At 49.0% G+C, this 15,703-nt stretch overlaps 1 protein-coding gene across 2 annotated transcripts in view; it reads left to right on the top strand.

Moving 5' to 3' along the window:
- Nucleotides 1-15,703, top strand: part of GRIK3 (glutamate ionotropic receptor kainate type subunit 3) — a 234,016-nt gene that overhangs the window by 165,405 nt on the left and 52,908 nt on the right. For both annotated transcript variants that reach the window (XM_054012104.1, XM_054012105.1), the window contains exons 9-10: nt 2,773-2,886; nt 11,723-11,926. In XM_054012104.1, the coding sequence (XP_053868079.1) occupies nt 2,773-2,886; nt 11,723-11,926 (318 nt within the window). The remainder of the gene's footprint in view (nt 1-2,772; nt 2,887-11,722; nt 11,927-15,703) is intronic.

Here is a 15,703-nt window from a genome sequence, read left to right as displayed (position 1 = left end):
CCGGACAATGGTTAGCGTTGGTCAAGTGGTGTGAGATCCCTCCCAGTATAAAAGACTCTACAAAAGATCAGTCAGGTCTAAAATCGGGAGGCAGTGTGGTAGAGTGGATAGGGCACTGGATCAGGATCCAGGAAATTTGGAGTCTAGTCCCAGCTGTGCTGTTAAGCTTCTCTGTGATGATGGGTAATTCACGGCCTTGGCTTCCCCTCCCACCTTTGTCTGTGTTTTTTTTTTTTTTTTTTTTTTGGACTGTGAGCTCCTCAGGTAAGAGGCTGTCTCGCACTTTGTTTCCAGAACGCCTAGTGCTACAGGGCTGCTACACGCCACTGTAATATAAATAATAATACGGCAAACAAGTTGTTACCTAGTTATATCCAGGAAGGTGGAGGAACGTGCGTTCAGATGTTAAACATAGCGCTTTACTGAAAGCGTTTCCTTGCCAATAAGGCTCTTTGCCTTATTTTTTCGCATTTGCAGTCGGGCTGTTAAAAGGCTTTTAACAACAGTAAAATATAGATAGTAGCTGGACAGAAAGGGGAGCTGAATTGTATCACCCCATGCCGCATCTATTCCTGCAGCTGGAGGGCAGGCAGGCCATGTGTGTTTGCATTGGTTTAAAAGGGGATTGGACCAAATATCGGTGATGACGCTGGACCAGTTCCACAGCTGGTGTAAATCGTCCTAGTTCCCCTGGTTTTAAAGAGATGGTGACATTTTACCCCAGCTAAAGATCTGGCCCTCTATCTCTCAGCAGAAGAGAACTGGTTAAATGAACACTTGGCCCCTGTTTGTGACGCTTTATAAAGGAACGTAGGAATTCCCAGATTGGATCAGACGCATGGTCTGTGTACTCCAGGATCCTGTCTCTGACAGTGACCAGCACCAGCTGCTCCAGAGGAAGGTGCAAGAACTCCCTGATGGGCAGTTGTAGGGTAATCGTCCCCCGTTAGAAGTGGATAGCCGGGAGTTCCTGGCTGGTTGCTTTGTGTCCAGCTCATATTCATTCCCAATGTTACTAGTTTTCAAGTTGGTGCAAAATGGAGCTAAATTAAATGCAGATGGGCTTGGTCTCCACTCCATGACACTAATGTTATGCCCTTTGTCTGGACCTCCAGGGACTTCGATGCAGTTGCCCTGAGTGGAACTGGTGGAATGTGGAATCTGCCCACATCCAGGGTATTACAGGAGTTCATATTTCTGAACTCTCTCTCTAATACCAGTACCTCTCAGCACTTCTCTCTGCAAGGCTACTGTGATCTCCCAGGGAAATCAAACCCTCTCACTTAGGACAAAATTATTTGAATGGAGAAATCTTAATTAATTACCGGAGTAAATACCTCCTCTCACATTCATGTTGTGCGCTAGATCCAGGGACAATATTCTCTCCATTGGCGGAAATGAGTGCTCCATCCATGGGGGAATTGACTAATGATAGCAACCCTGCCATGCAAACCAGACAGGAGATTTCATAAAGTTATAGTTTCCCTATTAGTGTGTATGGTAGAGCCCGACTTCACCAGACACATTTTTCACACCATAACAGATAGGAAATACATAGGATACACTATGAATTGTGATGCAAGTCACAGATATTCCATGTCCCTCTAAGTCTCATCAGGGGTGCTGGAACATCCCCGGTACCCCTATTTCCTGCACCTATGAGTCCAGTGCTGCAGAGAAGGTGCCAGATTGAAAGCCTAGGAGATGCTGCCCACAAAATAAGTACAACCAGGGCAGTGGCACTGCAAACTTCGATCCCATTTGGCTGTGTTTTTTATTTTTTTAAAGAAACACAAGTTTTCATGGAAATTCTTTATTTCTTTTGAAACTTGCTGTTTTTTCAATGAAAACACTTTTAGACTTTTGAAAACGGAAACCAACCAACGTTATTATGTTTCTCCGTTTTGTTAAAACCCCCCAAATTCCAGCAACTACCCCCAAAATGTTTTCTTTTTTTTTAAAGTTTCATCAGAAATACTATTTTCCAGCCAGCTGTGTTCTCAACCTTTTCCATACCAGAATTTTCCTCCCACCTAGCTGCAATGCCCTCCCATTTAATATGGGAAGGATCGAGTGATCGAGACTGCAGCCCCTGTCCTCTAGTCTATACGACCCACAAGACTCCTTCCAACACAAATGACTCTAAATACTGTCTGAACACATCCCTTGTGTGCAGCCAAAGCCTGCATGTTGTTTGAACACATCCCATGACCTCTTTTTGGTTCCTATAGGAGATGGGCCCAAGCTGCAAAATTATGATCTAAATTTTTAACTCTTCATAAGTTTGGAAGTGTTAGAATCTGGGGTTTCTGCTGTTCTCCAAAGCTTAAGACACTTGCATTGGGGAATCTTTGATTCAGGAATATCTCTAATCACTGTGAGGTTTGGCCAAAGTTCACTGTTCAGTGTATTCTGAGCTCCTGTACTGCATGGCGCTATTGTCCACTGTTGAATGAATTCCTGAATTCTAGACATCATGGACCTCCATATTTGTCCACAGGTATCAGTGCCCCCATTTAGAGGGCAGCAAAAAGGAAAGGCATTAGGTATTTGTAATGTCTGCTCTGCATGGGTGACTGTTGGAGTGGTCTGCAAGTGCAGAATTAGTGTCACTTTCTTTTCTGTTTAGGTTGGCCAACACGGTCTGTTCAGCTTCGCTTGCCTGTGCGGCAGAAGACAGAACTAGCTCCCTTCAGCCAGGCCTGTGGGATCCTGGAAGAGACTGAACAACACGTCAAGTGTCTAGTAATTTGTTTCTTTGCTTCATTTCAGGTTGGAGTGTGGAACCCTTCTGATGGTTTGAACATCACGGAAATTTCCAAGGGGCGAGGACCCAACGTCACAGACTCACTAACCAACAGATCTCTTATTGTCACCACTGTCCTGGTAGGAGGCTGCAGGCTTGTATTTCTCATCCGTATATAAATGGCTGGAAATGTGTGACTTCTCTGGTGCTTTACAATGCCGCAGTAGTTTTGCCAGTCCCTTTGCTTTTGGCCTTATGTTTCGGGGCTCTCTCCTAGCTCCCTGTGCTATTGGCGAGGTCAGAAATCTGCGCTGGTCACCAACAAGGCACCAACAGTTGCCACACAGCAGTACCTGAGACACCACAGCTCTTCTCTTTACTTAAGATAACGAGAGAAAAGAGACACTGAGATTTCAGTGCCCTAGGTACTGTCATGTGCACACGGTTGGCAAATATTGGCTCATTCATGGTGACCAATTAACCTCTACTAGTTAGCAACATTTTACCTCCCGTGGATGCCCCATGAGAAGGTGTGATGGCCCCCAGGCACCTGCTAGCACATGGCTGATCTGGGTGGGGTTATAAAAGGGAAGGGAAGCTAGTGCAGAGGAGGCTACCATGGAGAAAAGGTGTGTTCGCTCTCCTCCCACCTGGCTGGAGCTGGATAGACCACGGGTGCTTTGTAGCCAGTAGTTTGAGCTGGTTTGTCTGGGGTTGGAGTTTTGGAAATCAAGCCTTGAGGAATGTGCTGGGGCGATCATTTAATACATCTGGTAACCGATGTATTCCTCCCTGCAAGCTGGGATTGCTGCTCTGGGCACGTTAGCCACCTGAAGAGAAGCCAAGGCTGGTGGCTATACTGAGCAATGGCTCTGAGGCCTCAGAGTCCACTATAAAGGGTGACTATCCTGCAATATTTTCATCGGTGTTAGAATTCACCGCTGGGGGTGGGGTTTGCATTAGTGGTCAAAATAAAAGATATTGAGTCAATCTGGTCGGTATAAAATGGCACCATTGACATCAATGCAGCAGCATGATTTAGACCAAGAGAAAATCTGGCCCACTGAATGCTTACTCAGACAACCAGGCACACAGCAGACCTGGTGGAGATACCTGCTTTCATTGCCTGGCAGGCAGGCCTGGGTTTATGGCACCATTGTCACTCCACAACTTCGGCACTTCCTTGCTGTCGTGACTGAACAGAGCACTTGTGGGAGCTAGCTGGTACTGTCTAGAAATGATGTACACGGTGCGTAATGAATGCCTATTCAGTCTGCACCCAGAGGCATTTCAATACCTGTGTATCTAGGCAATGGAACTCAAAGGAAGAGGAAGACGAGGAGGAGAGGGAATTTGGTGCCCAGGGAGAGCACGAGCGTGCTGGCTGGGCTGAGACAGGGCGCAAGCAGGTGCTGCACAAACTCCCACATACAGCTCTGCCAATGCACATGTAAGGTGCTAAGCTGCAGCATCTCCTGCTGTTCCCACACTCCCGAGAAACAGCTGCTCCTTGTCCACACGTGCCAAACAACTAAGTGATTCAGTGTGTTGCTGGCTAGACGCCACCACACTTCCAGTAGCCACGAGGCTGCTTCTTGTTCCTGCTGCACATTTCTTAACCTCCACGTCAACTCTTGTGCTGAATCTCAGGTATGTTCTCTGACCCGGTGCGTGCTGAAGGCCCAGCGAGGGGCTGCATGCACTGGGCGCAAGAAAGGCTCTTAACTAGCATACCGCACAGGCTGTGCAAGGGCCTGACTGACTAGCAGGAGAGGCAGTGGAGAGGGGCGGGTGTCTGCTTCAGATGTAACTATTCTCGTTACAGCAAAAAAATAAGAGCAAACACATGCCTCAGTATCCTCCCTTCTGGGGCCTTGGTGGCTCGGGGGATTAAGAAGGGGCTAGAGGGTCTCTTCCTCTCTCTGTCACTGATCTAAGGAGGGGCACATTCTGTTGCACATTGCCCTTAGCATCAGGTGGCTACTCAGTGGCCCTCTATGAAGTGACTTGTCAGTCTCAGCAGATTGTCTATTGGACAGATGCCCTCATAACTCCAAAGGCACAAAAGCCCCAAATTAGCCACCCTGCTGGCAATCTTAGCAGAGAGACCAGTGGCTTCATGGGCCTTAGAGGCTGAACCCTCCTCTTGCTTCTTGATGAGGCCCTTCAAGGTCAGAGTTGAAGCTCCGTGCCAGGAGGTGGGGTGGGTACCACCGGGGTCCTTGTCCCGCCACTGCCTGTGTTGTACCCGCTCTGCGGGTACTTCCTGCTCCAGCGCTGCCGATCTGTCACTTCTCACTATCCCAGAATTCATTTATACACACGGGTTATAACGGCAGTGCTTGTGTTTCTTTCCCCTCATAACTACGTATGTGACAACCTAGCCAAAAGTAATTGAGTTATCCAGCAAACCATGGATACTTAACCGATCTTCTCTGTCTCCAACTGTCACACTGTATTTAATTCTCGCCTTCACTATTGGATTTGATAGCAGCCATCAGATCAGAATGAATTTTTATTTAACCTCTAATGAATGATGACTAGTCGCATTGGTTTGTATTTGGCTGTGTTACACAAGGCTGGGTCATGCCGTGCCAATCGGCAGCAACAGGAAATAACGCAGTACCTAGAACAAATAAACTATAACGAAACTTGGGCAGGTTGCGTAGATCAGGTTTGAAATTCTGTTTATGCCAATAATTTTTCCTGGCCAATTTCCATGCAGTGCCTTTAAGGAGCCCCTTCTGTCAAAGAATCATGGATGTTAGAGATGGGAAAGAACTGCTAGGTCATGTAGGGTTTAGCAAGTATCGTCTTTTACGACATATTGTCTAGGGTTCCTAAAAGAATGTGTGCATGTGAACTGGGTATTCATAAAAGAGAAGGACAAGTGTTTGTCCCAGTGCCATGTTACAAGCAGTGTGAAATATATCCTCTGCCCATCTCTTTGTTCATGCACCTTGAGCCTCACCTGAAGAACCCCTTCCCATTCCAGGTCTAGCTCACACACAGCTCTGCCAATGCACCTCACTCCCAGCCTGCAGCTCCTACTATTCCAGTCCCTGAAACATCATTCTCACCAAGGCACAACAGATCATTTGGAGTTCTTCATGTTTGACTTTTGCTCTGCTTGGGGGATAGCCCTCTCCTTCCAAGAGTGATAAAAACGAAGGAAGGTAGTCATTAAAAAACATTTGTTCCATCGTTATCTTGCAAATGATGCACTCGTGCTGTGACACTGCTATCCAGTAACACCCCTGTGTAATCACATCTCCCGACAGGCTGGACAAGGTAGCTCTGTAACCTGATCCAGTGCAGCAGAAAGGATGGGAGATACTGGACTTGACAGAGCAATGGTCTGGTCTGGCATGTTAAGAGGCTGGGTAATGGAATTAGATGGACCACTTGGGTAATGAGGCCTGACTTCCTAAAATGAAACCACCACCCAGCATCAAAATAACCCACACCTGACACACAGCGGCTCCATCTTCCCTGTGCTCGTTGGCACAACACGTTTTCTCAGATGAGTGGCTCTGCTCAAACGCCCGGGTGTGAATGTGCTGCAGGAGCCTCTGGTTGTCTTATTTTAACCCAATACCTTGCTGTTTTCATGCCTGGCTTTGCAAGGAAGACTGCTGAGTAAAAATAGATGGTCATTTTCTCCTCTTATCCCCCCTCCACCTCCCCACGCTGTTCGGAAGTGTCATACTGTACTGATCCCAGGAGGTGCGCGCGCGCACACACACACACACACACATTCCCCTCCCCCCCGCAGAGATATCTCTGCACAGATAAAGCACCCTGGTGCCATTTGCATCAGCATCAGGAGCAACAACAACGGATCCCACTGGCTACAGTTGTTCAAAAGCATGGTCCCATCAGAAGCTACTGCAGAGCCCTTAGGGCAGTAGTGGGCAACCTGCAGCCCCTCAGGGGAATCCGCTGCCGGGCCGCGAGACAGTGTTTACATTGGGGGCCCGCAGGCATGGCCGCCCGCAACCCCATTGGCCAGGAACGGCGAACCATGGCCACTGGGAGCTGCGGGCAGCCGTGCCAGTATAAACCATGTCTGGCAGCCCGCCAGTGGATTCCCCTGACGGGCTGCAGGTTGCCCACCACTGCCTTAGGGGAAATGCTGGAACAAAAGGCACTTTGGCAGTTCCCGCTCACTCAGGCTCCTGGAGCAGGGTCAGTTTTTGCACAATGTAACAGGGTGGCTTTGGCCTTATGGGCTGGAGGCCTCAGGCAGAAAAGCCCCATTACTGCCGGAATGGCTCTGGCCCACCCGTGCCACGAGACTCGACGGGGTCTGATGGAGCACGGCTCATTCCCCTATAAAGGGCTGCAGGAAGCTGTAGGGAGGAGGGAAATTCAGGGGTGAAAAAAGCTCCTGCAGGGAAGAATCTGACAGAGGGGAATTGAGAAGTCAGAGCCAGGAGGCTGAATTCCAGCCCGGGCAAGCCTGGGAGTGACTTGACCTGGACCCAGCTCAGGGAAGAAGGACGGGGGAGAGAGACACTGAACTCGTGTGTTGAACTCAGGCCTGAATAAACTGGACCCTAGAAGGGGTATGTCTGAAATGCTATGAACCGTGTAGTTTTTCAGGAGAGGTAGAGGCAGGGTGCTGCAGGGATACCTCCGGCCATCGGGTGGGCGGGGGGCATCTGTTTTGTTTTATTTTTATTCTTTTGAATTTACATTATTATTTTTTTTGCTTGTTCTGAAAATTTTGGTCTGAGGAATTTGAATCAGGCCCAGCAGAAAGACTGCAAGGTTATGTGAGCTGGAGCCAGTCCCTGTAAGTGGGAGATAGAGCTGGGTGAATAATACAAAATAAATACCATGCACAGTGATATGAACCCTAGGTGGAGGCCAGGGGTCAGTGGTGGGGGAATTACTCGAGGTTATTTCAACTCTCAAGAGATTGAGCAGAGACTCATTCCCGCCCTGCCCTCGTCCATCTGTATCTAATTAAAATGTAACGCAGTGCCACTAGGGGAAATTATTGGATGGGGGTAGCCGGTATTACTGAAGTGATGCACCAGCCCAGGTGTGTGAGGCTGAAGGCTGGAGCAGCAGTGAGAGCTGCAGGGCCAGGACTGAGGAATGCTGGAGGAGGAGATACGTCAGCTCAGAAGCGAGACATATTGGTAGAGCTGAGCCGGGGTCTGGATCTGGAATATCTCAAACCTTTGTACTGGTGACCCCTTTCACACAGCAAGCCTCTGAGTGCGACCCCCCTTATAAATTAAAAACACTTCTTTATATATTTAACACCATTAGAAATGCTGGATGCAAAGCGGGGCTTGGGATTGAGGCTGACAGCGCACGCCCTGCCCCCCCATGTAATAACCTCATGACCCCCTGCGGGGTCCTGACCCCCAGTTTGAACCCCTGCTGTAGTGGGAGTGGCGCAAGGCAGGAGTGAGGTGCATCCGCAGAGCGAGGAAGCCGGTTTCTAGCCAGCACTTGAATCTCTCCGCTCTAGCAGTTCTACTGCCGCGAAGATCCCGAAGCTTTCTGCTCACATTCCAGTTCGAAAGTGTCAATAGAGCAAATCACCACCCTCTAATTGCTCGTCTCTGTGTGCTGGAAGGGCGCGTGCATGCCTAATGCAAAGCCACCTGCAGCCTTGTGACCCATGGCGTGAGGGACACGATGGGATTGGCACACTGAGTTGTGCAATAAATGCATTTTTCATAAATTGGCTCCTAAGAAGTAAAATACAACCCTGAACTTTATTGACGTTTGCTGCTGCCCTTTGTGTCTTCTCCGTAGGTGTAAATGACAGTAGAAAAGCCAGAGGAGGGATCTTTAAAAGGAAAAGCAGGAAAGGTTGTTCACCCCTCTCCTCCCCATCCCTCCCGCTGCCTTTTGCTCATATTGCGGTGACTTGTTGGAAGAGAAATATTACCCCAGCAGCCAGCGCCACTCTCCCTGAGCAATACAAGAACTGTGAAGTTATGAAATTGAGGGCACCTTCACTGAGAAATCGATTAGCAAGCCGAGGGAGCTTGTGAATTGGATGTCTGGCCATTTTCAGTAATAAATTGTGAAATAGTCTGTGAATAAGTGGTTCATAGAGATCAGAATTACCCCCTAGGAAACGTTTGAGACCAGGAGATACATTACGGAGCGAGTGGCATCCTAATGTTCAGCGCTTTGGCTGTTAAATATGTATGTTATCCCTATAGCGCTTCCCAAAATTAATAGCATTTTATGGCTGCTTTGGAACTGGTGTATTTATACCAAGATCCGTAGACTCAGCTGGTTCACAAACAAAGCACTAATTCCAGAGGAAAGGGCTGCCGAGGAGACTGGAGAGAGAGGGAGTTTAATGGGCTTGCATGCACCACACTAACGCCATAGGCATGACGTTGTCAGCCTTGGTTTCTCATCCAGCAGACCCAGACCCAGGTGCTCTCTCTCATCCACTCCCCACCAACACCCAGAGCAGGACGAACTGCCTTCTGCACAGCCATACGCGAATGGCCTAGGTTTGTCCACGGTGGGTGCTGGATGAGCGTGCATCCCTCAAGGCAGGAGGCACGGGCAGGGATGTTGCTGGAATTCCAGCAAAGCCTCCATGCACTAGGGCGAGGTCTGGGGCACCTCCAAGCTAGGACTGTAGCCTTGTGCGTAACGTTATCCAATGGTTCAGTCTAATAAATAGTCTTTGCCTCAGGTCCGTCTCCTGTCCCGCCCTTGTCTCCTAGCGCTCACCTGTTGGATAGTGTCCCTTGAGTTTCTCAGCACTCCCCTTACGTATCTCCTCTCTCCAGCCATTCCCACATCTTCCTGGTCCCTTTCTGTTGCCATGACTGGCAGCCCAAACGTGGTGCTTTGTGAAAGGCTATGATTTTTATTGTACACTTTATTGTCTTCACTGGCATATGATGACCTCATTCATCACAAGAGATGAGAAGAAAGATGGAACGTTCCTGTGTAGAAGCCTGTTATAGGGCTGCTAATATTAGTACATTATTATTTGAATTGTGGTAGTACCTGGAGGCCTGTTTCAAGGCCTCATTGTGCTGGGCATTGTACCCACATATAATGAAAAGAGGGTCCTGGCCCCAAAACTCACTGTCTAAGAGTAGGATGAGAGATACTAGTTGGAGCAAAGAAAGGGAGAACAAGGTAACAATGAGACAATTTGATTATTGTAATAAACAGTGGTTCTGGAATCTCCTGGTGTGCCATATATCTTGGGCATTAATCAATGCTTCAGTGTGGAATGGAATAATAATAATCGATTAAAAAACCATAGTTTGCTTTCTGCATCTGGACATGATTTTCTCAGAAAAGTAATGGCCCGTTCTGGATTCAGGAGCTGGGTTATCAGCCTGATATCTCTGAACCTTTCAAGGCATCCAAGCTGGACATCTTTAAACTAAAAAGAATGGCTATTTTTGAGCATTAGCGGAAGTGCAATCATTTGGACTCAGAGGAGAGCAGCCCTCTGAGTGTTTCAGAAAGTTCACCGTGGAACATTCCTTTTAGATGTGCTATAACTTACAATGCTTCCTGGCGCTGCCTGCAGTCTGCTAGCTAATAAGGCAGCACTTTGCTGCAGCTTGTTAAATTTTCAGAGGCTTTTCCAAATACAAAAGTAATGAGAACAGTTCAGGGGGGGGAGAGAAGGCCCCAAGATAGCATGGCGGGGGTACTTAGCCAAGCTTGCTGTGCCCTTCCTGAAGTAATATGCCATAGCTTGTTAGAAACCATCTGCTCCATGCAATATGCCCACAGTGCATGGGCATCTACCCCACACTAACTACAAGTGCCCAGGGTTGGAACCACAGGTTTGTTGGTTGAGAGGCCAGGGTGACGCCTGGTTATTGCAAAGTCCTGGGCCCTGATCCTGGGCTGCGTCTGAGCTGATCTCAGTGCAACATGGGAGTGGGAAAAGATGCCAAAAGCCACCAGTACCGCTGCTGGCTAGCATAAGTTAGAGCCATCCTGGAGCTGCTGTAAATTATGCCTGCTCCTCTGACCCCAGTGGCAGAGCACCCCCTAACTCTTGGGCGTGCCCTCTGCACTGACAGCCAAAGTGGGGGTGGGGCTATATTGGGCACTAGGCTAGTGAACAGGGCAATTCCTCTGCCAGTCAGTTCCGCTGCCTTATGGCCAGAATCAAGCTGTGGGTCAGAACTGGAGGGGATGTTCCTGGCATACTCTAGGGCATGATCAGATCCAGGTGTTTGTGGATCACCTGCCCTTTGGAACAGCTCGCAGGAAACCTGCTTAGGGTTCGGGTTCGGCTTTTAGGCACCTGCTCCTCTCAGTACAGACCTGTGCTCTCAGGAGCACCTGCTATGGGTGTGGGTGCTGGTGTGTTACAAAGGAAAAGGTCTAAGACACATGCTGGTCTCCTTTTGACCTACCTCTGGCCAGCACTAGAATCCCTGCCCCATTCTTTGTCTTGTCTTGTTCACCTATCCCGGGGGCATAAAGAAATAAAGCCAACCCTATACCGGCCACTAGCCACGCATGGTGTCCTGGCAAGACCCCCAACTCAAATGCTCTTAAGAACCCTGATGGTGCTGAGTCCACAACAATCCCCAGGGGATCGGTTCATTTGTGTTTCTAGTGCCTGGGATTTGTGTCTGAATTTTTTCCCTCTATGTATTTTTATTTTTCAGTGCCCTTGTTTTCATTTGCAGAGTATGAAATGGTTATTTTCTCTCGCTCTCTCTCTCTGAAATCTCACTGAATGGAAAACAGTTGGCTGCTCAGAAGAGACAAAATTAAATTTAGTGGGGTAAACAAGGTTACTAATTAGCTGATGCACCATGCAAAGTTAATTTATTCCGAACATGTTGTGGTGCCAACCTTGCCTGCATAATGCGTGTCACATTGCGCAGGGTTACCTGCAGGAACAGCCACCTGCTTTCATCGCTTTTCTGCTGGCAATGGGACTGGCAGCCTGCCCTTAACCATGGCTCTTTGCTCCGCTCTCTCCCGGCTGCGCAGGAAGAGCCCTTCGTCATGTTTCGGAAGTCAGACACAGCCCTCTTCGGGAACGACCGCTTCGAAGGTTACTGCATTGACCTTCTGAAGGAGCTATCACACATCCTGGGCTTTACCTATGATATCCGGCTGGTGGAGGACGGGAAGTATGGCGCACAGGATGAGAAGGGGCAGTGGAACGGCATGATGAAGGAACTCATTGACCATGTGAGTAAGACACGTGTGTGTAAAGCTACCGGTAACTAGGGGATAAACCATGCTGCAGCCTGAACTGTGGGTCAGGACACCTGGAGTGGGCTGACATCCCCCCTGCTCTGGCATCCCAGAGCTCTGTATCTTCCCCGGTGTATACTGAACATACTCTATAGCACAAATATTCTTGATCGTTGCAGGGGCCTCTCCCAGCTTTTCCAGGGTCATTGAGAGAAGAAATCAATTAGCCCCACCAACAGATGTCTTCCTTTGTGTCAGTGTAGGACTAGGGGCACCATTGCCCCAGCCGGGTAACATCCTGGCTCTAAACCACCCCTTCTAGTTCCAGCTGCTGGCACAGGGGGCATGTTGGGGGCATGCCCAGTGCCGGGGGCTTTGCCAGAGTGCAGCAATGCCCTGGACATCACTGACCAACGTCATGACCCATGGGGCTGTTACTTGCCTCAGTGCTGCTGAAACTCCTGGTGGCTGTCAAGTCACACCTGGGGTGAAAGCATCCCTCCGCAGCTCCTGGGCCTGGGGGGTGGATGGGGACAGGCCGGGGTACAACCAGCTGCCTTAGACCCTGTGCCCTCAGTCTTGCACAAAGCACAGCCCGAGCAGACCTGAGGATCGTGGTTATCAAGTATTTTGGATACACGTCATGCTATTAAATATAATCATCATACACGGCTGTCCAAGTCCCTCCCTGGGGTATGCACAGCCACCCCAGCTGGAGTTAAGGAGAGCTCTGTGGAGGTGTGGAAGAACAACAGGGCCCTGTCCTTCTCCCATTGAACTAAAGGGGAGCTTTGCCACCAACGTCAGTGCGAGGAGCGGTAAGCCCCCTATGTGGGCAATACGGTTCCCAGGAGATACCGTCACTTCTGGGGGATGAAAATCAGAACCTCAGCCTTACATTCACATACATTTCGTCCTCAGTGTCCGGTGTAAAGTTGTGTTTGAATGGGAGGGGAATTCTGGCCAAGCGAATTTAAATGTGTGTCCAAGAAAATGTGCTTACCAAGGAGAGGGAGTCATAGGACTGGAAGGAACCTTACGAGGTCCTCTGGTCCAACCCCCGCCCATGCTAAGGCAGGATTAAGTGCACCTGCCTCAGCGAGCGGGCATGCAGCCTCTCCTGGTATTTAGTCACAGCTGAGTGGAGCCTGCCTTGCGACTGTCTCCTGAGAGGAGTTCATTTGCTGGGTTCCTCTCTGCACAGTCAGTGGCTACATCCCTTTTCCCTCCCTCTCCTTATTGTTACTTGGCCAAGCCCCCGATGACACCTTGACCTCAAGCCCCGGTGCCGAGGGGAGTAGGCCACAACGCCTGGTGTCTTCAGTTCTGAAATATCATCTGCTGATGACAGGATGACATGGAGCTATTCCCTTCCCGGGTGCCTGTCCTCTGGGCTAACAAATGTACAGCAATCAACCAACTGGGCAGGGGCAGTGTTTCGCCAGCCTGGGGTAGCGCGGACAAGCGTGTTGCACGCTTGGCTCCATCATTTAACCATGCTGAGTCTGAAAGGGTGCAAAAAGCACGGTCCCAAAGAAGGCTAATCCCCTTATGCAGAGACCTGCTTCGTTATGTGCCACAGAATGCCCCGGGCTGGTGGTGTGCAACACCCCCACCATCGTCTCCTGTGCCTGCCCTACAGCTGTGGGATCACTGGCCCTGGCTTAGCAAGGACATGTTTATCAGTGAGCGTATGCTTCCATCCCACAGACTTCAATGGGACTCAGGCATGCGCCTACAGTTAACACACCCTGAAGTGCTTTGCTGCATCAGTTGAGAAACAAACAATGCGACTGAGCTCTGATCCCTTTTCTCGCCCCTGCCTGAAAGATCCCAAGCAAACGATTTGCCCTTCACTAAAGCACTACACACAACTGGCTGCGCTGACCATGCCACCAGCTATTAAGCAGAAGTGTGTCCATTCAGCCTGCTTTAATCTTTGATTATACCTCCTAAACTTTCCTAGATGTTTTTTTCCACCCAGCGTTCCTGTCACTCAGAATCCGCCACAGTTGTCCTTGTGCTGCTGCCAGTAATTTGAAAGTCTTAGTTGATCACAGCTCCTGGAGAAAATCCTGTAATGTGATTGTGATGCTGTAGTCATCAGTCTTAATACAAAGAGGCCTCTTCCATGCTTGTGATCAGGGTGATGGGGGCTCTGCCAATGGGTAATTAATAATTGTGTATGTGTGTGTGCTTGCATGGTAATAGGGTGGGAAATTGTTAGATACAAGGCATGCTTTCGCTCTCACACAACTGTTTGCCAGGCCGCCCAGCAGTGCAGAAGAGCGAAAACAATCAAATTCCTCCTAAATCTTATCTTCCAGAGGAGACTTAATTTTAGGCCCATTTGTAGACATGAAATAAATTCCACTGCACTTTTTTGCAAGACTGGGGAGGCATTAACCTCAGTGTCCTGACTTGATTCTAGTTCTGCTATTTAACTTCACAGAGGGCATTTTCGATACTATTCTGCCTCACTTCCCATCCTAAACTCCTGTGTGTGGTTCTCCTGCACTCTTACACCCTTCACAGCCTTCTGCGGGAAAGGCTCCAGGGAACTGTCCAGACACTGTCTGGGATTTGCAAAGAGGCAGCAAGGAGTTAAGTTTCCAATTCCCATTAAAACTGAGCAGCCAGCGCCCTCTGGAAAAGCCCAGCTGGGCTCTATCACCCATTTTCCCTCCCGCTTCTCAGCAGTACATTCAGAAAACTGATGCAGTAAATAAACCCCTGTGGGGGACTACAGAAACAGATCACCTTATCTGGCTTGACTCAGGTGAACCTCACACTAAAGCTCAGGGCAGCTAAATGTGTGACCCAAAGCCATAGGACATCAGCATGATTTATTTTTATTGTTTCACTGGCTGTTTCCTTCATTGCTGGTGAGCACAGAAGTATGATATCTTCTACGTCTCTGGCTTAGTGGCATGCTTATTTACTGGCAGCACTACCTTGTGCTGCCTCCTAGGTGAAGGAATGATCACTACTGCAACATATAACAATAATATCTAGCACTTCTCCAGCAACCTACTCCCAGTGCCTCCAACTGCTTTACGAGCATTCACGACAACACTTCTGCAAATCACCCCAGTGGCTACTGTCCCTCGTTTACAGACAGGGAAATTGAGGCATGAAGACTTTGCTTTCCTGCCCTATGCTCTAGTGGATGGGGCATTGGACTGGGTTCTGATTCTGCCATTGATGTACCGTGTGCCCATCAGCAAAGGGCCCAGAATCCTGCAAGCTTCACTCCTCTGAGTAACGCTCAGTGATTTCATTGGGGTGAATAAGTGCTACTCCAAGCGAGAGCTGCCAAATGTCTGCTACAGATGAATCCTGTACAGTATTACAGCTCTGTCTAGCATGTGTAACAAACAGGCAGTTGTGAAGGATTAGGCTCGTCTCTAGTCTTGAGTCCCAGAGGCATTACCTGCTTCTAATGATCTGCTCTCATGCTTTATGGAATGTCCCTTCAGTGGAACAGAGGGTGAGAGCAGGTGCGCAGGGGACAATTTAATTTATTTATAAATTCAGCTTATTTTCTAAAATCATCTGACTCACAGAAAGGGGGGGGGGGGAACAAAACCACGTCACCAACCAGAGCAGCTGCGTTCTTGCTTCCACTGCCATTTAAAAGAGCCCATTAAACGCTAGTGCATTTCCAGTGGCAGCTTTACTGAGTCCCAAAGCAGCCAGAAAGGCAAATTGTCTGAGACCTCAACTCATGGCCAGAGGTCCCTCAACTTCCTAACGAGACGTGTTTCTTCC

The sequence above is a fragment of the Malaclemys terrapin genome, chromosome 22, assembly GCF_027887155.1.
Source record: "Malaclemys terrapin pileata isolate rMalTer1 chromosome 22, rMalTer1.hap1, whole genome shotgun sequence".
Classification (NCBI taxonomy): Eukaryota; Metazoa; Chordata; order Testudines; family Emydidae; genus Malaclemys; species Malaclemys terrapin.
The sequence above is the reverse complement of the archived record's forward strand: the minus strand, read 5'-3'. Positions and strand labels throughout refer to the sequence as shown.